Source organism: Aythya ferina (genome assembly GCF_964211825.1).
Source record: "Aythya ferina genome assembly, chromosome: 1".
Lineage (NCBI taxonomy): Eukaryota > Metazoa > Chordata > Aves > Anseriformes > Anatidae > Aythya > Aythya ferina.
In genome coordinates, this window is record NC_140296.1 from 192939229 (window position 1) to 192963904 (window position 24676).

Below are 24676 nucleotides of genomic sequence, written 5' to 3' on the forward strand. Positions count from 1 at the left end.
CGTGACGTGAGGAGTGACATTGTCACCAGGACGAGGTATTGACTCTTCCATCCTTTTCCTGGCTCTCTCATACACCAGCAGGGCCTTGGAGCTTCAGCTTTAGATCTCAAAATACTCGCAAAGAAGCAAGCAAGTAGCCAGCAGCTTCGTTTCACATTCAGCGTAATTAATCCCGCCATCTGAAGCTTTTGTGTGCCGTGGTGGAGGTCTGTTCGACCCTTCCTCTTTTGTTTTTTTAATGCTTTATACCAAAAAGAAATAAGTGTTCTGGGAAATGCTGAGTGTTTTTTATGGAATTTGGCCATTTTTAAGAAATTTAGCCACTTTGGAGTAATTTAGTGTTATTCTAGAGATTAATCCTGCTGTCTCATCTGTAACTACCCTTGGAAAAGCTCAAGGCATTCTTCCCTAAATAAAAGATGTTTCAGCAAAACAGCAGGTTTGCCCTGCTTCCTTAGACGTAAACACCCTAGAAAAAGAAAGAAAAAAAGAAAAGAGTGTCTTCTGATAAAAGGCTGTGCTTCTTGTCGCTTTTAATGTTGCACTTTGGTTCACTTCTGCAGTTCCTTGGGCTGGATCAACAATTCGGGAGAAAAAAAAAAAAAAAAAAAAAAGAAAAAGGCACGCAGCCGCTTTCAGGGCTTGTTGTCCTTGGCACGGGCTCAGCTCTGGTGTCCAACTGGTAGGACCTGAAACTTGGTGCTTAACAAGTGCCGGGAGTCAAAACAGGCGGTGTGCGCGCGAGCGCCCGTGGGGTGTTCGCTGCGGCAGGTCGCCCGCCCGCTTCTTGCCGTGCGCAGAATGCCTGCTCGCGCCGCTGCCTTCCTCTGACGGCATCTGTGGCAATGGGAATCGCTTCACGTTCCAAAAGTACATGTTTACAGTCGTCGTAGAATCAGATTAAGTTGGCAGCCTGCTCCTCGCTGTAAGTGGCTCGGTTTACATTTCTTCTCCTCGCAGGATGTTTTGCATAATTTTGCTGATCCTACTCCGTCGGAGGCTTTTGGGAAATGGAGAACCGTTTTCGTGGGTTTATGTCAGAAAGCGAGGCTTGTGTTTATTGTAAATAAACACGAGCGGAACGGCGGTTATTTTAGCACTTGATAATTTCCCAATTATGTCATTTGACCTGGAATGAAGCTCGCAATTGTCGAGCTGCGTTTTGTGCAGCGGATCGGTGCTGGGGTTTGAGTTGGCAGTTTATTTCCTTTGTCAGTTTACAAGAAGTATCAAAATGAAACTGACTGTGCCGTTTCCTTTACAGTGCACGGTGCAAGGAGGGAGGAACGGTTTGCGGATATAATTTCCAAACTTTTTCAGCTGGACTCGGAGTAGTATTTTGTCCAAAAAGCTGGTAAAGTCGTCCTTCGGTCTTGCAACGTTCTGCTGTAGTTTGTTAGCTTCAGATCGGAGTTTATTTTTAGTTAGCCTCACGTACTGGCTTTTGTTAGGTTGTTGTTTTTTTGTTTTTTTTTTTTAGACTGTGGCTGCAAAATGAAAGTGCTTACAAGGTGTTTATGAACTCTTGTTATGAACCAGCTGCCAGTTACTGCAGGATGACACATTTCTGCAAGTAGTCTACTTGTTCAATTTTCTGGTGGCTGATCGTAGCTTTTCGGGCATGTGTGGTTGTTGTTTTTTTTTCTGTTTGGGTTTTATTAGAATTAATGCCAAGTGCATTTTTAAACTTTGAACTGGGATCAGTACAAGGTGGAAGGTTTCACTTTGCTGTTTGCTGAAATTGTAAGTATACATTGCTCAACTGAGCACGGCGAAGGGCTGTGTAACAAAGCACCTCAGGATATACTGTAAATAGCAAAACTGCAACTCGTGCATAGGTGGTGTCTGCTGTTACCATAAGTAACACGGTCATCAACAAGGCGGGTGTACTGCTGGGACACAATCACGCTGTGGAGTAGATACTAAATTTCATTAACATCTGCTTATTGTAAATAGGGAACAATAAATGGTATTCGTGGTGGGTAAAGGGCACTCAGACTTGAAGGTTTATGCTATTTTAAATACTATAAGCTTAAGCGTTGTGATGAACATAAGCTTTTAAGGAGTTTTATTTCAACTAAATCTGTTTATTAACAGCAAATAACTTACATTTCTGGGTGTTAGCAATTATGTTTTGCTTGTTTTTTCCAAATGTAGTACCAAGCTGTAATCCCTCACGCCGGGTCACTGAGTTACTCATGGGTCAACTTAAAACTGATTTTGCTGTAGGCCTCTTGTATGCAGGAAGTAGGATCGTGCTGAACAAGAATTATGTTTCGAAATGACTGTTGCTGACAAAGTTCTAGTGTGCTCTTCTGTCAACGACAGAGGGATTTTTTTTGAAGTACCTGCAAAAAATACTGAAAGACCAAAGGCGTATCTGTCTCTGCGCTCAAGCTGTCTCATGACTTCTTTCCTTTGCAGTCTTCTAAGTCTCGCCAACGGATGAGACGCTTACTGTGGGCAAAAGCTGTTCACTTGATTTGATGAATGTTGAGTAGAGCATGTTGGGTAAGAATGGATTTAGGTGGAATATACTGTGCATGGTATTTGTTGGTAGTCCAAATTGGAGAAATCTGTGGTTTCAGTATCATATAAAGGTCTTCTCTGGGTGCACTACTGCTGCAGTGCACCTAGAAATATGTGGTTGGCATAATTTACCAGCAATGTATTTAATGTTGTGTTGTTGTATTTAAGGTTTGCTGAGAGCTAAGGGGGTGTTGCATCTTTCATAAGGGATAGTCGAGGCAAAAATTAAAGAAAATGCAGTCTACTTCAAAACGTGTTTTGCCTCTTTTCCCACACACTATTTGTAGATCTGGAGATCATGTTGCCTTCCTATTGCTTTGCTTTTTTGCTTATGATTAGAAGGAGATGTGGCGTTTCCTGCAAAACAGCTGCTAGTATTCCCCGGTGGCCAGTCAAAGAGGATCCAGTGGAATTACAGATTCAAAGACAGACCTAGAGGACTTTGGCAGCTGCAGCAAAGGTTTTGGGGAAAGGTAGGGGACTGCGTTCTGTAGGATGCAGGAAGGAGGAGTTGAAACTGAGTGCAAGGGCAGGGGAGAGAAGCTCTGGAGATTCAGGGACTGTTAAGTCTCCAACAACATAAGGACTTCACATCTAGCAAACAATTCAGATTTGGCTGAGAAAGTTGGACTGCGTCCATGTTTCCATAGGACATGGAGAATCTCCTGGAAAAGTTTAAGATCGTTCGCAATGCTACTGATGCAGAGTTGGCGAGGCGCGGTAGGACGGTCTGTAGCGTTGAGCTTTTGGGCACTAACCAGAAAAAACGACCGGTATCGATCTGCGATCGATTCTTCAGAAAGCGCCGTGAATTCAGGGCGAGCATGTTAAACTTCTGCGATTCCTGTCGTTAATACATTAACTGTTTGACAGCACGAGTCACATGTTGCTTGTCAGTTGCTGCAGTGGCTGCTCTGAGACAGCTGAGAGGTTGCAGAAGGATTAATGCGGTAAAGAGGATTGCAACTTTGATTGTGCTCTCTCTGTTCTTTGGATTTGACAGCAACTGCTATTTGGGAAGAAAACAGAATGTGTGTTGTTATTTTTGAGGAGCACAAGCGTAGTTGGAAGTATTCAGATTAACTGGAAGAGTTGGGGGCATTTTTCATATTTTAAACTTGAACACATTCACAGCACTGTAAGCTTCTGCAGAAACTGAAATGGGTGTAAAACTTGGGTCGGTGTTCTAGGAGCGGTGACTGGATTTCTAGTTGTCTTGCAGGACTTTTTTATTATTTTTAGGGGCAAAAACTTTCATCCTACTTTCTGTTCGTGTATAACCAGTGACTCTGCCATTTGTTCAAGTAAACAGGGACAGATACGTCCACAGCTGTGTGTGTGTGAGTTCATCTGCCCTGCTAGATCTAATTCATCTATGTAGAAACTGCAGATGAGTGTAGAAGCTTCTACATGGATGGCTAGTTATGTTCTGGATGTGCTAGCACGTGAATATTTGACTTGATAATATCTATCTGATGTGCAAATGTCTTTTATTCACCTATTAATTTACTAATTAGGCCGAGTAACAGCAGATTAATAATGTAATAAGTAAAATATTAATAGACAAATTAGTAGAAATTTTTAAAGAACAGATGTGACTGGGAAATTTAGTTTGATAAAGAAGCACCGCACAGAAACAGGAGCTTGTGCAATAATAGCCCTTATCCTAACAGCTCTTGCGAAGAAATCTATCAATATTTAGCTATGATTTATGCCCCCACCATCAGGATTTTCTATGAGGTTTCACACCTTCGGCAAGCCCAGCCTCCTGCCGCAGTGTCTGCCCGGCTTAAAGGATTGCTTTCTGCCGCCTTTCGAGGAGTTTCTCCTCCAGCACTCCTCTGCAGCCCTCCTGGTAAGGTGCTGCTGCCCACACTAAGGCGATGTTACCTTGCATGAGTAACCTTGTCGATTTTTCCCTGTCGTAGTGGTGTCCGACACTATCAACAGTTGTGCGGCCCCGGCTATTTATGTTCTTCCTGCTGTGTGACTTTAGAGGGGTCACAATTTCCATTTTGCATATAGGAAATTTCAAGAGAAGCTGAGTAACACTGCTAATTCGCAAAGTATCAGAGGCTCTCTGAAGCGCAGAGGGCTTTCTGTAGTTGTGCTTTGGGGGAAGAATGGAGCTGGAGGAGATGAGAGGAAACACCACATTTAGCAGTCAGTTCTGATCGCAACACTGACCACCAATCTGGCACACTGAGATAAAATATAGAATCTTCTGAGCTTTTCCTTCCCTATCTTACAGGTAAACGTTTATTTAAAATAGTGGGATGCACTTATTGTATTTTCTTATTACTGCTATGCCTCTTCTACTATTTTATGTTACATTGTTTAAAAAAATGTTAATGTAGTGTTTGGCTCTGGGGAATTAATGAACTGAAAAAATCGTCTTGGAAAGAACACCAAATGTTTAGCTTTGGTGGTTTTTTTAAAAATGCAGTGTAAGGTGACTCTTAAAAAAAATAACCTGCTGTGGCATGTGATACTTAGATGACTTTTAAATATAATTTTAGATGGTCAGTATCTTGAATGTCTGTCTTTCCGGAAGATTAATTTTAATATCAGAGTAGTGTATTTCACTTCCAAATATATCCTTAGGGATGATATCAAAGATATGGTTTACTCGAGGGCAGTCAGTCTGGAGAAAAGCAGAAGCTATGGTGAAGATTTGGGTAGTGATTGATCCAGAATTTATAGAATTTGTATCTGAGGAGTGTGTTGTTGTTTTTTTTTCCAAAGCTTCACCAATGTCACTTGGTTTTCTTGGTTACACAGCAGTTCCTTTTCATTAGCCCTCAAGTAATTAACGGTAAAAGTGCAGATTTTTATTAATCTAATTTAAACTGATTAAATAGTTGCCGAGAAGGCTGGTAAACCTGAACACAGCAGCGATTATTTAACTAAATGAATAATCTGTGAATAGAACTGCACTTCAGAGACAGACGCGTAGCTCACATGGCTGTTCACACAAACGTGGAGTGAAATGAATGTAAATTAATTACATCCTGCTGAGGACTTCTGGAGGCAGGGACTGTACACGGAGCTGTGTGGCCGGGTGAAAACCAACAAACGATGGTTGCCATTCGGGGTTGAGGAGAGCTTCTTGCACTGAAAATAATTATGGAAGTTTTGTTCTTCGGTTACAGGAGAATCGTGAGGGAATTTCAGCATTTGTAGTTAAAGCTGTGAATGTATGGAGATCTGGAAGTGCTGGGCTTTGATGGAAAATCCTTTGTTTAGCCACTGGAGATGTAGTAAAACAGTTTGAAATACTCCTCGTAGATTTTTTTAAGCGTTTCTCTTTGTTCTTGAGGTATTCGCCTATTGCAAATTAATCATGGATGAATCCCTCTGCTGCTGGCAAGTTTTTACTTGCGGACATGCCTGACAAATTGTCGTGTTTTGATTCTCTGTGGGAAAACTTTTCTTCGTTATCCTTGAACTACCAAAGCAGCAAGCGCCGGGTTTGGGATGTGACCACAAACCCATGGAGCAGCAGGTTGCTGATGCTTCCCCAGCCCTCTCGGAGAGCAACACCCAGCACTCTTCAGCTTCAGTGCTGAAGGCTTTGGACTAGGAAAAATGATGTGTATTGAAGGGGAGAGTCACCTTGGGGACGCTCTGGGTCAGTTTTTAGGCCGTATTGCTGTGCCTGGTGGCTGTGCCCGTGGCCTAGCGCTGTGTGGGCCTGGTCGGCCGCTGACTGGAAACCACTTCTCCCCAGGAAACATCTTTATTCCGAAGCAAATGGCTGTAGTATCAGGAGTAGAACATGTAGATTGGAATATTAGTAATATTAGTGACTAAACACAAACAATTTCTCTGACGGCTGCCTGTCCTGAAGCCTGTTGCCCTGCTGCGGGGCCAGCACGGCCAGGAGGCCCCTCACTTTCAGCTACTGCTCAGTCTTCCTCATGTTGTCCTTACAGCTTCCCATTAAACTGGAGCAAGGCAGTCCTGAGGTAAACTGCCCAGTAACTGGGTCACATGGATCTGCCATGAGCCCGGATAGAAGCAGTCTCCTGTCTATCAGGGTGTATTTCACTGAGTCATCTGGGCTGGTGCTGCATATCTGAAGGAGCTGGGACACCCAGGGTAGTTCACACAGGTGCTGGTGGGTACCTGGTGCTTGAGCAACAGTTTGAGATTTCGTAGTGAAATTTTCTGGGAGATATGTGTTGCTAGTTAGCATTTGTTGTGCTCTGTTTACATTGTTCAGGGCACTTTACAGAGTTGATTTTGTTTAATTATCTTTTGGCATGATTACATTCGCTACAGTAATGAACTGGTAATCATTCTTTGGATTGATTAAATCATTGTAACTAGAATAGAGAGGAACAATTTCCTCTTTTTTTTTTTTTTTGTTTTAATGTTAGGCTATGAAATGTTGTTAAGTATATTATTTTTCCATTACAGAACGAAGACACGGTTCAATGTGTAAACCTTCCCCTTCTCCAGCTTCTCCAGCCTGTAATTCCAGGACATCCCTAGTACAGATGAAACCGAAATCCTGTATCAGCGGCCATAACCCTGTCAGCAGCAACTCAAAGCCATTCAAAACGCCCAAAGACAATCTACTTACCTCCAGTAGCAAACAGCACACAGTCTTTCCTTCAAAAGTATCAAGGGATAAACCATGGTAAGTGCCAAAAGAACAGTTAGTTGAGCTGTTGGCGTTCAAAAAATAAATATCTATATATACATTTCACAATTGCCAAAAAAAAAAGTCTATTTTTATCTTTTCTAAGTTTGCCTTTTAAGCCTCTACATTTCTTAAGGGAAGAAATTGGGATGTCTTTTAAATATACGTATATATATATATATATGTGAACAGGAAAAAGGACTGATTTACTCTTGCGATGTTCCATCAAATGTCTGCCTTTCTTAGATGCATACAGTAAGTGAGATATTGAGTCAGTTTGCTATCTTCAAGGTCCATCTGCCTTTACAGTATCAGCCCTTAAAACCGATGCTTTTAAATAGATAATTTTTGTAAAGTTCTTAACATTGTTTTAGTTCATGTTCATGAAAACTTACTGGTTATAGTCATTTATCTTCAGTGGCAGCTGCCATTGGAGCTCATTCTGCTTTTTGATAATGTGTGCTGCTTTATAAGAAGACAGAAGAATATTCCAGCTGCAAAAATCACTTTTTTTTTTTTTTTTTTTGGAGTCTTGCATCACGTACTGTGATAGATAAACACATCTAGGCTTGAGACTGACAGATTCATCCTCCCATGACTGTGATGATAGCAGCAGAGTTGCAAAGACGTAAAAGAGAGCAGAACTGGGTCACTGTTTTACCCCTTAAGAAACTGATATTTAGTTATCTACAGAAAAGATGCTTAGTGATTAGGTCACTAGGTTGGTGACTCAGGAGATTTGGGTTCAGTTCCTGCTTCTACACAGGCTACTGTTACAATTCAGTTTCCTCAGCTTCAGTTCCGTTTCTGTGAATGTGAGATAAAAGGACTTCCTTTTTCTTTTCCTCAAGCTTTATCTACTTACAAATGGGAAGGATACTTATATAATATGCAGTATCTAGCATAAGAGGGTCATGATTTTAGGTAGCATTTCTGGACACAACTGCCTTAAAGCAGTAAATAAACCATTCACCAGTGAGACAAAACATAAACTCCTAGTATGTTAAAATAGTAGCTCATGTTTTCTGCCTGAAACATACACTCCTTGGCATGAGTTCGAAGACTGCAACATCTGCCTAGCCATAGAATTTACCTTGCACTGGAATAAACCTAGTCAATATCTAATCTTCCTGTAAGTCAGAACCCACCATTTCTATAAATGTGATGAATGTTGTGGACAATTACGGTATATAATTCTGAAAACACAAATTTTGGATGTTTAGACTACACACACACACACATGAGATACGGGCTATTTTAGTTAACATCTAAGTGCCTCCTTTACTATTAAAAAAAAAAAAAAAAAAAACACAAAACACTCTTGCTTGAATAGTGGCCTTTTATTGTGAATGTTAAAAAGAGGAATTAACATTTTTATTTTAAATCTAATTAAAAGAAATTCAGAAAGGTCTTCAGAGTATTAATTCTACAAACCTGTTACCCGTTTTTAAAGACAGCAATTTCTGTATCTATGTTTCAGCCTGCTAACTGAATCTAAACAGTATCCTCTGTTTTGGCAACAGATGGCTTTCTGTCAGTCAGTAAAAGCTGAAAGGGAACAAAATATCCATTTTCACCAACCCTTTTTCCCATTATTGGGAACATCCCAAACATCTACTGATGATTAAGAAGTTAGATTTAGTTGTTTAAAACTGTTGTACTGACTTGTTAATTATTTGGCAATTAATATGTCAGTAGTTCTACTTTGTGAATTACCAAATTCTTGCAGCTCTGCAAGGAGATAACACTGTGGTTCTGTTTACCAGGGGAAAATGAGGCATCTACTGGTTAAAGATACTGTAATCATCACACAACAGATCACTGACAGTCCAAATTGGGCATCGGTAAACTTGTCTTTCAGAGTTTAGTGTCAAGTGCCGTAGATTACATGATTTCTTAGAGAATAAAATCAGTCTGATAATCATCACAGTTTATAGTGAGATGTTAACAAACAGTTTGTTCCTGTTCCATTAGTGGATTGTCATTTTTATTTAGAATTCTAGGAATTATTCAGCAGATCTGTTTTTTTTTTTAAAGGAGAAATTACTTGTAAATATAAATCTTATCTTAAAAAAGAATTACATTTTCCATTCACCATTCTGTACAAGGCATAGAACTTCACCCACTTATCTTTTAGAAAGACATACTGAATTGACACAAATTTGTCTCAAAAAATATGCACAGAATTCATCATGTATCCATGCGTTACAGCTTATCGTCATCTGAAGCTTCCAGTTATTCAGTGCTTTTGTCCGTTACATTGCAGTAATTATGAGACACCACAAATACATAGGTTAGCTTCATTCAGGAGCCGTATCACTTGTAATGAGTGCTTTCCAGACCTGGAATAACCTTTATTGCACTTAGCTGATTCCTTCACATTTTTTTCAGTCTCTCTTTTAATTTTTAGATGCTATATTTATAGCAGTGTTTCAGAAATGGCCTCTGCGACAGCATGGCCCAGTAGATCTCTGTTGGCATGCCTGCCTGCATGTAGACCCAGCTCTTCTGTTAATTCACTATTGATTTGCTTGAGTCATCATCTTAAGCACTGACCCAGCAGCTCGTTTTCTTCACATCCATGTCCTGAGATGTGCTGCAGCGGTTCAGAGGACTCCTCAGCTAATGCTTTAGAAGGCGTGATCAGAATGCTCAGGTGAAAGAGAGCTGCGATTGTTGCATTTTTGTCTCTGCTGTTTTAATCCTTGCCTTCTTGTAGCTGGAATGTGAGAGATTACTGTGAATACATCATCCAGAAATACCTCTCGGCTCTGATTTTTTTCCTGTCTCTCTCTAGCATCGTTGCTATTAATACAGCAGTGCGCAGAGACCGGAGCGGTTGCTGGAGCACGACTGCACTGTGCGCAAGATAAACGTGAACCAGGGTTTTCTGGAGCTTGCAGTTGAGGTTGTAGGAGACACAGCAAACAGGTAGAAAATAGAAAAAGGCAACAAATAAGTTAATTGTTAGTGATAACAATAATAATGAACATGAGATGGTGATCCATAAAAACAGCCCAGATACCATTTGTAAAAAGTGTTCTGGTGCCAAGGAGGTGACAGTTGACTCATCTCTCCACTTGAGCTGATCCTGTCTCTGGTCATCCCTCCTCGCCTCACGACACAGTTTGCTCCCCTCTCCTCAGAGGAACTGCACCTCTGGGGTCCATGGGCCCCACTGCAGGGGCCTGGAGCTCCTGGCTCCTCCCTGGATGCCTGAAGGACACCACTTCACCTTCCCAGCACTGCCCTGATGCTGCGGGATGTTCATTTCCCTGCACCATGCTCCTGAGGCAGTGTAAGACCACGGTGAAGTGTTAAAGCCAGCTAGCCCTGCGATCCCAGCTGAAGCAAGTCTCCTTGACCTCCCTCCGTGAGGATTAGCTGCTGCCTGCCAGAAATTCTGAAAATAAAGGAAATGAAACAGAAATTTTGTAGTTTTCATCGACATGTAGGGAATTTATGGTCTTTTTGTAGTAAGATGACAAAGGTATACCTGTGTGTAACCATTTACGGTTTGTAATGTCACTTACAGGAATCTTTTAACCATCTTTTAGTCTTTATTTCTTTGTGTTTAAGAAACGCCTTTGTACACAGAAAAGATGAGGAAGTGAAGCTTGTCAAGAAATTCTAATGCAACATGGAATTGTGAACAAAATTCAAAAGAGTTAACTTGAGCCATATATTCTAATCACTGCATCAAAAATACTTTCTTACACCTAGAGGCAATCCCAGAAATAAAAAATGGAAGTGTTTTACATTTGTAAATGTTTTTGAATTTTATTTCCTATAAAAACAAATAAAAAAAAAAAAAGAGTTGAACAGGTAGCTAAGACTTTAGAATTAATATGGCTATGAATGACCAAAAAAAAACCACAGCAAAATTACATGATAGCAAGGGAAAATTATTTAATAAAGCCTGAAGAAAGGGAAGTGTAGGTAATAAGGAGATAGGAGTGCCAGTATTGTGACATACTATAACTATTTTTCTTGCTTGGGAATGACTTGACAAGTAATGACTTGGAACTGAAAGAAATTATCACAAGTTACTGAGGAGGGAAATACAGTCTTGTTTCAGGAGTTTGTCACAGGCTCCACTGAAGGAGTTACTATTTACTGTCTATTTAAGAACATGAGAAAACAGGGAAATCAGTTACCTTATCTAAAAAAGAGAATGAGGTTTTGAAGCCTGTGATGATAAAGCACTTTCTGTAGCCCTCAGATATATTCATAGGCTTCTCTGGTTCCTTTCTAATTCATCAACATCAGTATTGAACACTGGTCAGCAAAACTGGGAGACGTACCAGTATAACTGAGGAGATGAGAAAAGTAAATCTGCTCCTAAATCTTGTTTGCTATATCCTTTTCTTTTAATGTCAGCACAATACAGTAAAAGCTCATATTGTTTATCCACTGACCACTAAATATTTTTGTCTGTATTTCCAGTATGTTTTCTCCCCATATTTTACTGTACACTGAATAGCTCCTTTCTTCATGTATAACTTTACATTTGATTCTATTTTTTGAATGAATGCATTTCACCAAACATCCCATGCTAATTTTTATAACTTCTTTTGTCTGTCACGGTTTCCCTCAATCCTAATTCCATCAGCAAATGTCACCGACAGGAATCCAGTGTTTGTTTCTAAATGCCAGTGAAGTTTTCAATTGTGTCACACTGGGTTATGATGGCTAAGAAGTCCCACTAGCAACACCCTCATTGGAATCTCTGAAAACTAGTTTTTGATTTTTGTTTGTTTAACATGTGATTTTAAAGTGTTTTTATTTTATAATGCATTCCAAGAGTTGGAATTTTCACAGTTATCTTTGTCAGCTTAACTGGTAACCTCACCAGAAAGTGAAAACAGATTTCTTTTGCTTTTCAGTACAACCATATGAACAAATTGTTTATCAGTTTGTTATTGTTAGCTTTTCCATTATTCTTTCCAAGACCTTCCAGTGTGGGTTTTTGGTGTGAATATAACATCAGCACTAGGCTGTCTTCTCTAAGTTGCCAGATATTCCAAGATGCAGTTAGAAATTAATGTGCAGACATCAGATATCTCTTCAGCTCTGTTGGAACTCATGGCCATGTTGTCCAGCTTTGCTTATTTAAAAAAAAAAATTCTGATTTTTCAGCTAGCATTTTACAGTTACTGAAGGAATCAAAAACCATCTTTTTGTGATCGAGGTGCATTATCCTGCTTCATTCTTAGTATAGAAGAAATACTGAACATTTTTGCTATTTTGCATGCTAATAAATATTTTACTGACCATTAGGTAAATACTGCTGTTATTGTTAGTTTCCTTTGTAAAAAGGAGGAGGAGAACAACCTGTCTTTAATGAATACAAATTTTTCTCCACATATCTGTGGCGATCTTCTGTACCCCCACTACTCTCATTTTCACTGATTGCCATGTGCCCTTCCTCTTCTTGTGTTTGTTGCATGTCTGCTTTCAGCCATTATCTTTACTAAATTTGAGTAGGCTCTTTGTGCAGAAAATTGTTTTTTAAATGTAGTAAATAGATTAAGGAGATTTTTTTAAAATCTAATGAACTTTATGAATAAATCCTTAATTTTCAATCAAAAAATGGTTTGGACAAAGAACTCTCTTGAAGCATCAAGTACAAATATGGGCGTTTGATGTATTTAGCTTTTTAGTCCTTAGCAGTTAATCACGGTTGTTGGTCCTGTGCAGCTTCCAGATTGCAGTTCAGCTATCAATTCATCTTTATTTGTTATGCTGACATGAAATTAGAGTTCCTTAATGTTGAGTGTAGTTCCCACTGACATTAAGAGAAGTGATCATTTGTAATTTCTAAGATCTCCAAAAACTTATGGTAGACTACCAGGAGTCATATAGAATGGCCATCTTAAAATACGAGAATGTTTTTATTTTCATCAACATTGCAGTGAAATGCGTAACAAGTAATTACACCTATTCTCAAGCTTGACTTGTTGGTCTGGAAAAAAAATGAAGCAAAACCCAAAGCCTCCCTTTGGTTTTGTTCATTTTCACAGTGAGCACCCACACGTACTCTAGGACTTAGGGTTCTGCACACCGCAAAGCAGATAAACTTTTTATAAATTACCCACATTTAGCTACTAGAACAGAGAAGATACTGGACTCTATCACTGTGTCATCAGTACTTTGAATTAAGACAAACCTTATAAATGGCATGAACATTTGTTCAGCTCTATTATACATGTATATGTGTATATATATAGTTTCTGTGTAGTAAAACTACTTGATCTAGAGTAAAGAAATTCTCCCATTTTCAGGAAATTTAATTGTCTGCAGCTTAAAAGCAAAAATAAATAAATCCTCACCCTAAGACGTTATAATTTATATCTGTCATTTAACTTAGTAAATTCAGAGCAGGTTAAAAAAGTTACCAGAGGATCAAGTCCTCTTATCATAGCTTCATGATTGCTTTTTTATTGAAGTACTTAAGCAATTCTGGTTTTATGAGTAAGTTGAGTTGTTTTCCATACTGGCCAGCACTGTGCATCTCACTGTAGTTGGTTCTGTATTCTGACCACCTGACTTGCATGTTTATGATACCACAGGATAAGGAAGTTTTATGTAAGTTAATTCCAGCTGCAGGACGTGTCTTGGTGCCTGCAGCTTAATTTTTATTTTATATACCTGTTGTTTGTCATTGTTGATACATTTTTCTTTATTAAAATATCCTTAGACTAAAACTAAACAACTTTACGCTCTAGGAGAGTCCACTCCAGCCACATACGCTGCACTTCCTGATTAGCATCTTCAGCAGCCAACAGGAAACAGGTTTTGTAGGATCCCACGAAGGTCAGGACTTGAGTGATTTTGGCCCCTGCTTCCAGTGCTTCTGTAGGGCATCCCATGGAGGATGTCCTGCCAAAGCCATCTTTTTCTGATCGTAGCAACTTCCTACCTGCTAACCATTCCTCACATAGCAAGGTGACGTTTTTCAGACACAAAAGACTGGAATTATGTGGAATTTATGAATGGCAAGAAACCCCAAAGGGTTCAGTGAGGTACAGACAGGCAACTGCTGCCTGTCTTGGGGCACTGACGGCAGTGTGTACTTTGGCAAGAAACTCCACTTGCAGCCTCTAGAGAAACCGTGGCTTAAAGCTCTGAGCATTTAGGCTTTTAAATTAAATATGTATTTTTAAATTAATGTTTTCTTTCTGGGTTTGTTTCAGTAAAGAGGGGTAATTAGAATTTTAATTGGTAGGCTAACACATCCAGTTTGGGGGTTGCTTGGAAGATTGAAAGCAGCGACTATTGTTGAATATTTCCTCGTGCAGATATGACTCAGAAATATTGTTATAATTTTGGATTTAAAAATGACTCGCGTTAATCTTTTTTGCTACCAAATTGAGAATGTAACTTCTGTTAGCATCACAAATAATGCTGTTGCAGTAGTTAAGTTAGGTGAAGTTAGTTACTGCAGAGCTTATTCTGAAAGGGGGCAACCAAGGTAATAATTATAGTGGGGATTTCCATTCATACATTCACAAGATTTCATTATAAACAGTGCTCAATTCATCAAGCATGGTGATACTTTTAAAGGGATCGCTGTTAAGACTGCTATACTCAAAATCTCTTTTCTCCTTGTTCCCAGAATTTATATGTCATTTACACACTTTCGAGCAAATGAATTATTTTTGTGTTTGTTTAAACTGCAAATATTGTTAGCACACTCCTTCTGTGTCATGGTGAGTTTAGCATGGCATACACACACCCGATACATGTTGGTGTTAATGGCATGAGACCATGGATGTAAGGGGACGTGTTTTGCTAGGCACCGAGGAATCATTTTGTTTATGAATAGTAAGGAAATGTATATTTAAAAATGAAAAGCTTTATTTGCATAATTCTTTACATTACCAGGCTCTACAGATGGCTGGTTTTGTAAAGATTTGATTGAACAAAAGTAGCCAATAACTGTCGTAAGTTTTCCATTTTGGTCTGAAGATGTTTTACTTGCAACAAAATCTTTTTATCTGTGGAAGGGAGTTAATGAACTGTGAATCTGTGATACAGAAAACGCAACTTGAAGATTTTTCTTGGTTTTGCAGTGTTCCTGTTCCAGTAGTCAGTCTAGAGAAAATTCCTAATCTAGTGAAGGCAGATGGTGCCAACGTTAAAATGAATTCTGCAACCACTACCACCATCACCTCCTCCTCAGCCTCTTCATCCACCATACCTGCTCCAACCTTGGTCAAATCTGGTTTGACGTCTAAATCAGTGCCGCCGTCACCAGAAAAGATTCTGAACGGCAAAGGAATTATAGCTCCTTCAATAGACAAGAAACACCAAAATGGCACTAAAAGCAGTAACAAGCCTTACAAAAGACTTTCAGGTGAGTAGCATTGTGGTTTGCTTTTTGATGTAGTCCATCTTTCTTCATTTATCTTTCTGTGGCTCAGAAATAAGGTACTAATAAACTGCTGTAGCCTGTTTTTGTTTTGATTTTTCTGCTGTAAGATGCTTGTTTACATATATGAAAAAGAAAGCTTTCAAACTCCTAGCATGTGTAAACAAACTATTTTCAAAATGCATGTTCCATTTAGCTTAAATGTGGAGTGTCTTAGTCTATTTTTTCAATTGGCCAACAAGTCAAATGTAAAATTTTAAGGAAGAAAACTCATTAAAACAGAAAGGTAGAAAGCTTCTTCCATCGATTATATAATACCAGTTTGTCTACAGCAAAAGATAATATGCCTGGGTTGAGTGACTATACTATGGTCATGACCACGTTGAGCAGCTGAGGTTTAGGACATTGCATTATCCGCCAGGTCATAACTTTATTTAACAGTCATTTTTCTTGATAGTGAACACTGGAAAATTCCAGGAATGTACGGGGAATGCTGGGGGAATCCTAAATGTCATAATTTTCCTCCTCCACTTCTACCTCTGCGATTCACGTGTGGGTGAAGTAAGAAGATGGTAGCGCGGGGATCTTGATCTTTTTGAGGCAGAGAGGGCAGTGAGGCTGAGGGACTGGCATCACAAATGGAAATGCTCTGGCTGGCCTTAGGCAGTATGGCACTGAGGAGATCCCTGTGCAGATTTACCAGTCAAGCACAGAACAGCACAGGGGGGCAGGTCGGGAGGTTGCCATCTGCTGGAGGAAGATTTTTTTTTCCACAGAGCTCCCCAGAGGCAACCCATGCCAGCTGTTGGGCAGCGTGTAAGTAATTTGTCCTCTAAAGCCAAAAACATATTTTTGTTTCGAATAAAAGGGGGGAAATAAAGTGTTTTGAGGGATATACCGTTTAAAGCAAAAGCAACTGATTCAATTTGACTGCTTTAGAAGCTGTGCAGGGTCTATTCATCTGCTGGCAGTGCTTTGTGATTTGGGCAGCAACTCCCTGTGTGTACTGAAAGGCTAATTCTGCTAATGGCAGCACGATCCGCATTAGATCGTCTGCTTGCAGAGTTGGTTCATACAATTTCCAAATGTGCACAAGCTCTGAATCAAGTGGAAGTGTACAAGAAAAATGCTTTCATTTCCAGTTAATGAGTGTGTCCTATTTTTGACAGAATATCAGTTTTATTTTTTCCATTTTCTCCAAGTTGGCAGTTAGCTCTTTGGTACTGCATCCGTGGCTTGATTCCAGACCAGTGAGAGGTGTTTGCTAGGGCTGTGTGTGGTATGGAAGAATGCCATCGCCTTCAAGGATTCAGCACACTGATTGCTTTCTTAACTAGTTAAAGGTGGCAAGTAAGAATATGGAGCAGTTGTTCATGATAGCATTAAAAAAAAAAGGCAAAAGTGGCTGGTTCAGCTTTTATAACTTACTCTTTACTTGCTAAGATCCAATTTGTTGCTTGTTTTAAACCATTATTTCATTTAATGCTCTATGGGCTTAATTTAGCCGATCGATTCAGATCGATTCTTACTTGGGTAGTTGAAATTGATACTTATTTTCTTCATGTCACCATGTACCTCTGCAGCGCTGTAGGAGATACTTGCTCCTTCTTTGTACAAGTGCTTGCTGAAATATGCTCATAAAGGAGAATCATTTTTGTATCATTCCTTTAGCTTCCATGTCGTGTGTGGAGGTGACTCCATCATTATTCTGTCTCTAAGCTATCACTCATGATTTCTTCCAGGATAGGGAAAGTTTCAGTGGTGGAAATTTCCAAGTAGGCTGGGGCTCTGCGCAGGACTATCTGAGCACTCTGATAGGCATTGGTTTACTTTTAGATGGCTAACAAATGCGCAAAACCGATACTTGTAGTAAAGTTTCTTTATCATTATAAGATTTTAAATCCATTAAATCTTGCTTGTGCTGCCCCATGTGTTCTTGCAGCAAGGCAATAAATCAGTGATGATGCAAAGAACAAAAGTTCTGTGAGCCCTGTAAATTAATTGTCCGCAGATTGTGTGTCACTCTGATGGATCCTGCTACACTGAAGGGCATAAAGCCTGAGAAAAAGAGCTTGGAGGGTCAAGAAGATGATCGTTTTAGTTAGACCATAAATTATATTCTTTTCACACTAAAAGGAGAAGCTGCCTGGGGATTTAGGTTTCCCTGTCCTCTGCCATGCAGGGGTGCAGCTGTTAATTTTTGAAGACTCTTTATAGATCTGGTTTACATCTGTTTTCCTTCCTTTTTAGCAACCTCCACTTTCTCTCATACCATTTCCCTTCCTGTGGCTGAAGGTTTATTTTTGCTTGGTTGGTGTTTTTTTTGTTTTGTGTTTTGTTTTTTTGTTGTTGTTGTTTTTTTTTTTACTTTGCTGAGAGCTGGTGGTTGTTTGGGTGATGAATGAACCTGCCCTCTTTTCAGGAGTACTGTCGGTGAGCGAGGGGAGTCAGCTCGTGGACCCACAAAAGACAGTCTGTAGCTGCCCAGCACAAGTGGATCAGTGTTCCCTGGTAGCAAACTGGGAAAAAACAACCCCACGTATTTAAATTTTCCTTAGTTCTTGTTCTCTTTGGGGTAAAACTAAAAAACACAGATGCCCGATTTAAGCTTTATTTAAGAATATCTGTGCTGTTTCAAACAGGAGTGTGACCTTCCTTCTGTATGTGAAGCTACAATGCTCCTTGCTCTGGCCACCAAAAGGAAGTGAAACCCATTCTGGAGAAACAGCTTTCTCAAGCTGGGCATGTGCACAGGAATCTACACAATTCCTAATACAAAAGTAGACAGAAGCTGTATTTAATCACTGACAAGAAGGTGAAAATCTTCATTTAAAGTGTTGCCCAAGCCAGGCGTATTTGTAGCTACGTTTCTTGTTCATGACTCCTCGGGAGCAGCCACATAAGCTTCACTCAGGAGAAGTGGTTTCCTGTTTGTTTAATACTTGGTGTTCCTCAGAGCAAGCACGTTATTTTGCTGATCAGTAGGTGGCAGAGGCTTCCACTTCTTGTGCTTGTAGTCCATTACACGCTTAGCTTTTACCTCTGTATGGTTTTCTGAAATCTCTCTTTCCTACAATCAATCCCCAAAGTCTTGCTTGGCCAGGACACAAATTGCAGTCTGGCTGTTCCCAAAATTCTTGATTTTTGCAGTATGTTTCCACGTTGGTCCAACACAGCCCAATTTTGTGTCTTCCAGAATACATTGCACAGCCCTGCCACTGCCTTCAGGACTGATTTTTCATTAGAAGGCACGTTTATAAATCCATATAGTTTGTTTCGGGTTTTTGTGTGTTTTCTGGGGTTTTGGCAAGTGATTCAGATAAGAACTCATACACTTGAAAACCAGGAGTAATTAACTCCTTCAACCTGAACATGCATTTTCATCCATTAAGTAGGAAAAATATTTATCATATTTAGTTGTACACAGACCACTTTACTCTTTCTGTTGACCTGTAGAAGCCACAGAAACTACAACTGCGTGTGACAGATTTCAGACCATTTTTTTAGGTTTCACAAAAAAAATAGCATTAGCTATATTTTTCAAGCTCAGTTTTTGGTATCTTTCTGCTAGTAGGCCAATAACATAACCTTTTATTTGATGTTTGCTTTATCATTTGTAAGTCCATATATATTAGAATACATATAACTGCTAGTAATTTTGCTGTCGGAAGACAAGAATTATCTTCTGTAGGCTACTTGGCCTCAAATTTCTTCTTCCAGCTGTTCCACTTGCTGTATGGTGTCCTAGCATTATAGCATAGCTGGGAATTGCTGTCTTCATCTTAGCTCTGATTCTGTTTGTTTATTTATAAGGAACATTTAAGTACTCGGATTAATTGTTGCATTTAAGCATAGGATAATTATTTTTATCTGAATATAACACAGCTGTAGATTTAAAAATGATTTTGACAAATAGTTTATATCCCTGTATCAAACAAAAGCAAACCATTCTGCCAATTAAAACACACTGTGTCTAGGAATATAAAGATAACGGGAGGTTTTTGGTGGCATCGAATAAAAATTCTATGTCTGTAGATTTGTTACAGCTCTATAGTGCAAAACATAAAACTATATTAATATAACTTAAAGGAGGTGACTCTATCTGTGGTATATAAATACTAAAATATTAATGACAATGAAATATGCAAATATAGCACATTAAATATTAAATGCACGCCTAATGTTAATCATCAGTAGAACTCAAATGAGACTTTTTTTCATAATCGCTGCAAACTTTAAGCTCCATGCTGCCATTGACTTAGGGAAATAAGAACTAACATGCGCTTTTTTTTTTTTTTTTTTTTAACACTTCCTGAAAATGAGACAGATTTAGATAAATTTTGTTTTTAAAATGTCACCAGTAATCTCGTGTTTACATTTTAGGCACCGCTGGTTGTTTTTCAGGGTTTCTGAGTATGTCAAAGTAATGTGTAAAGCACTTACAGTATTTAGTCTGTGTGTGTCTGAAGTGTGTGTTGGAGTCGATCTCAAAGGCTAGATTTGCAAGTGCTGCATTTCGAGGCCTCACAGGCAGCCAGTGTTAGAGAGGGAACTGAACTCACCACTTTTTGGCTTGGTCCCGCGTTTAGACCACTGTGTTGAGTACAGCTTTGTAAGCAGACTTACTCCTGTGAAGTCTGTGATTGAAATCCTGCAAATATGGTTGCTCCGGTTAAAATTCCTGAAATAATCTGCTTTTTTCTCCTTTTTTCCTCCACCCTCATCAAACAGAAAGAGAATTTGACCCAAATAAACACTGTGGAGTACTGGATCCTGAAACAAAGAAACCTTGCACAAGATCGCTCACCTGCAAGGTATTTTTCTTAGAAGATAAAATATCAGATGCTTTGTTATAGTTTAAATCCTACCACAGTAGTTTGAGAGGTCATACCTGCTCCTGTCTTACAGACAATGGGTATGGTATTCAGACGCTGTTTTCAGGTAATTCTTTTGAGTAATTCTGTTTCTTTGAATCAGAGCATCTGCATTATTCCACTGATGTTTCTAGAAAGATGTTTGTTTTTCTTTCCTTGTCATCTCGTTATAAAAAAAGCATTAATGTTTCATGTAGGAGCTCTAGAGTTATTTTAAATACTCTCTTTTTAGCTCACATATGCAAAAATGTTGAAGTATAGTCACTTTTTAGTGAAAATATAACGTGATTTTCATATGATAAATTACACGGAGGCTGACTTCTGGTAATAATAAGCCTCATGTTAAAAAGAAGCAACAAAGTAAGATGTTGATAATGAACGTTTGTATGTGTATGTGCTGCCTGTTGGTAGAGACAATCAATTACATTTGCTTAAAAATGTATTCCCATTTTTCAATCCAATGAAATCAGTTTTTCATTGTAAGTTAAGAGCTGCGGTGACATTACTTCTTAATATTTTACAATTATTGGAATTATGCTTTCTGTGCTGGAAAGGGGAAGTCAATAGAGTCTATTATGAAGATTGTTGCAGAAGTAGTTTTAGCCTCGATGTGGCATTTCTTAAGAATTGCTTCATAATTTATCAAAGATAACGTGGAATAACAGCTTTATTTCCATAACTGTGGCTAAAGTTGTTTGAAGTAGATTTTTATCTTGTAGAGAGTTGTGGTGTATCGGAAGTATAGAGGACTCATAAACAATGTCATGCACACACAAATGCTTTTTAACCACCCTATTTTTAGACTCATTCACTTAATCATCGACGAGCAGTTCCAGGCCGTAAAAAACAGTTTGACATCCTTCTAGCTGAACACAAAGCTCGATCCAGGGAAAAAGAAGTCGCAAAAGACAAAGAGCATCCACCGTCTGCAAGGGAAAGCTATCAGAGCCAGCCCACACCAGCACAAGACTCTCTGTCAGGATCCTCAGTGAACTCTGGGCAAGAATCTAAAGTAACATCTCCTGCAAAATCTAGACCACCAAATTCTGTACTTCCGAGGTAAGCAGTTCTCCAGCGTGAAGTGTTGCATTCTGAAGTTGCTGTTAGAAATGTACTAGTCTTTTATACAGGCTATGTTATAAATATTGGGTGTTTGGGCTATTGCATGATAAAACATACATTAATTATAAGAATTTCTCTTAGCAGTAAAAAAATAGAGTATACTTGTATTAACCTGAATTTGTCCACAATAGCCTGTTGTCTGGTTGGGCATGGCGTAAGGAGCGGTGTCCATCCGCTGCCCTGAACCTTGGACTAGCGGCATTTTTTGTATAAGATGGCCAGTAATGATCAAGACCGTTTCTGACACATTTGGAAATAAAAATATATTTATGTTAATTTATTTTAAGTTTGGGTAAACCTGCGTGGTGCCAGGAGTTGGACTAGATGATCCTTATGGGTCCCTTCCAACTCGGGATATTGTATGATCCTATGATTATATATATTGGAGTACTGGTGGCAAAATTCAGCATGTTTACATAGAAATTTTCTCTGCAAATAATTCACCGATTACATCGAATGTAATTACTTTCTTTGAATGTCCTTCAAAGAAAGGTATGATTTCATGTATATGACAGTGTAAGCAGCTAATTCTTAAAACTTGAGATTTGAAACTGCCTGTAGCACATCTTTCCTCATTTCAAAGATTTTTTTCGTTTAAAGGACAAGGACGGGCTTCGGAAAGACAGTGTGAACTTCCAAAAATGTCCCTTTAGAAAAACTGCCGCGAGGTATTGGAGCTACTGAATTCTCCTTACCCTCTGGCAAACTTTCCCATGTGCTTTGGTTGGCTGCTGGTTTTTGGAGTGTGTTTTTTTTTTTTAATACTCGTTTGGACTGGGATAGATGGAGCTAAGATCCTTGGTTTTGTTTCATATTTCATATTTTGTTTGTTTCATATTTCAGTTCTTTGCAGAAGCCTTGGTCAGGATTGGGTGCCCATTTTGGGGCTTTTGTACAAAGTCCGTATTTCCAAGTGATTTTTAGTTGTACTTGCTATCTCGAGTTTTAAAAACAGACATTTCCTATGTTTTCTCTATGTTCATCATGTCATAATGCAATTTTGTTCTTACAACAACAGAGGTGGGTCTGACAGGGCTTGGAGTGAATGAAAGAATACACTTAGGTAAACTGGTGAGAACTCAGCATAATCTCTGTTAAAAGAGTGACCTACGCCATCCTCACATGTAGAGGAGTGCAGAGGGACAGGCAGACAGTTTTTTAGTAGGTGTTCCGGAAACAAAACTGGGATGTGATTCAGTGAGAGTCAGCTGAAGAAACTGCAAAGAAAGGTAGTGGTACATGAGGAGAAGGATTCTAGCAGTCATGCATTGTGTTTGTACAATTTATACTTCTGTTTCTGCTACAGCTGCTCTGTTGTGTCATCTTTTCTTTTTGCAAGCAGCTGTGCCAGGGAAAAGCCTTGCTACCTCTCTGCTGGGAGTCAGCAAGCCTGCTGCTCTGGTGCTGGCAAGGGTTATGTGAGTGCTGCCTGCTCTGCGGAGGCAAAGTTGTCTGGTTTCACTGAAAGTGACTTGGCTTGACCTGGCCAGCTTTTCCCGAAGGCTAAAGAGCACTCGCACAATGAATTCCAATGAATGCAACAGTGACTGCAGCAGCAGTTTCTAGCTGATGGATGTTGTCAAGCAGCCCCTGCTCTGTTCAGAAGAGAGCGCCTGTCTGCGGGTCTAGTGGCTGATAGCATAAATTCACTAGGTTGAAGAAGGCTGGCTGGATAGCTTGCTGTTCTGCTGATTTTGCTCAGTGTGTACGTCTCTTCCAACCTCAGAGTTCCACATGTATATATAAATATATATATGTAGATACACACTTGGTTGTATAAACTGTATTTGCCAGTCCTTTACACACACAGGCACACACCCTACCTACCTACCTTCAAATCTGGTTTGTTTCCAAGTTAATTTGAAGGGGAAGATGTTGTGCCCTGTGGTGTACACGCTTTCCCACTTTGTTTTCCTGGGTTTTAGGCAGAGGTAAAGAAATCCTCCATGATGTAAGAGGTCCTCCTACTTACTGCACTTACTAAACTAGCTGTGCAGGGAGTAAGCTAAACGCCCGTGTTTATATTTAGTGTGCTAATTTCAGCATAACTGGACACTTGGGATTAATCAAGTAGCAGAGTTACGGTGTTGTGTAAGAAGATTTCACACATCTGGTTTTGTTTGCATATTTAATACACTTTGCCTCCCTCAAGATCTTAAACTCAACTTCACGGCAAATTTAAAATTTCAGGCAACACACAGGTGCTTCTGTTAGTGGTAACCTGGTGATAACCCCAATATATTTCTGACAAGGCCAAGTGTCAGGTATTCTTTATCTTTTACTGTCCTTTACATGGTCATTCCAGGTGTAATTTACTTGGAAGCGTTTCTCTGGCAGGTGGGTTTCTGGAGCTATCGAACACTGATGATGTAAATGTCTGTTCTCCTTCTAGACCATCATCTGCAAATAGTATAAACAGCAACAGTTCTTCAAACCACAGTGGGTACGTACCAGAACTGCCACTGCCTTCCATGGGAGGAGATCTAACCAGTAGATTGTCCAGTGATGAAGGAGAAGCAGATGGAGCTGAAGAATCTGAGAAATTAGACTGTCATTTTTCTGGACACCATCCCAGACCTCTTGGGGTATGTGTCTCTCCCTGGCATGCCTTGCTGTTATTCTTAAGTCATTAAAGAGGGGAGAAAAAGATGTACTTCAGTAAAAATGTAAGGAATGAGGGAATTATATTGCGATGCCTGCATTCTAAAGAGAACAAACACATTTGTTCTCTTTATGAATGGGATAAGGTAGGAAGAGAAGACTGCTTGTTGCATATGACAAACATTGGTAGGTTGCAGGACAAGCAGGAGAAAGTAAGTTCTGGGTTTAGATATTCTTCTCAATAGTTTGTAAATCAGGTATAGTTCTGCTAAGCTGTAGAGAAAAGCTGCAGTGTTTTAAATGTGACTTGAACAGATGATTTGTTGTCATAGTTCTTACGAAACTCCCTTGCAATTGGTTATAGCTCTGAAAATCATGTGGCAGCAAGGTGCTATTACAGTGCTCGTTGATCTTTGTAGTCTGCTATGAAGCAGTAATTAAATATCATTTATGTGAGAGTGTACGTGGACATTGAAGCTATCGCTTCATTCGTCTAAAAATGGAAAGTAGAGCACAGCATACCCCATC

The 24676-nt window shown here is 39.4% G+C and overlaps 1 protein-coding gene across 9 annotated transcripts in view; it reads left to right on the forward strand.

Moving 5' to 3' along the window:
* The window catches only part of ATXN7L1 (ataxin 7 like 1), a 114329-nt gene that overhangs the window by 74542 nt on the left and 15111 nt on the right, over positions 1 to 24676 (forward strand). For 4 of the 9 annotated variants that reach the window (XM_084498358.1, XM_084498360.1, XM_084498359.1 and 1 more), the window contains 5 exons: positions 6952 to 7174; positions 15253 to 15536; positions 20283 to 20365; positions 21228 to 21484; positions 23940 to 24132. In XM_084498358.1, the coding sequence (XP_084354484.1) occupies positions 6952 to 7174; positions 15253 to 15536; positions 20283 to 20365; positions 21228 to 21484; positions 23940 to 24132 (1040 nt within the window). Of the gene's footprint in view, positions 1 to 732; positions 926 to 1264; positions 1355 to 1549; positions 1744 to 4756; positions 4781 to 6951; positions 7175 to 15252; positions 15537 to 20282; positions 20366 to 21227; positions 21485 to 23939; positions 24133 to 24676 lie in introns of those variants that run through there. The other 5 variants (XM_084498363.1, XM_084498362.1, XM_084498366.1 and 2 more) reach the window with 5 other exon arrangements.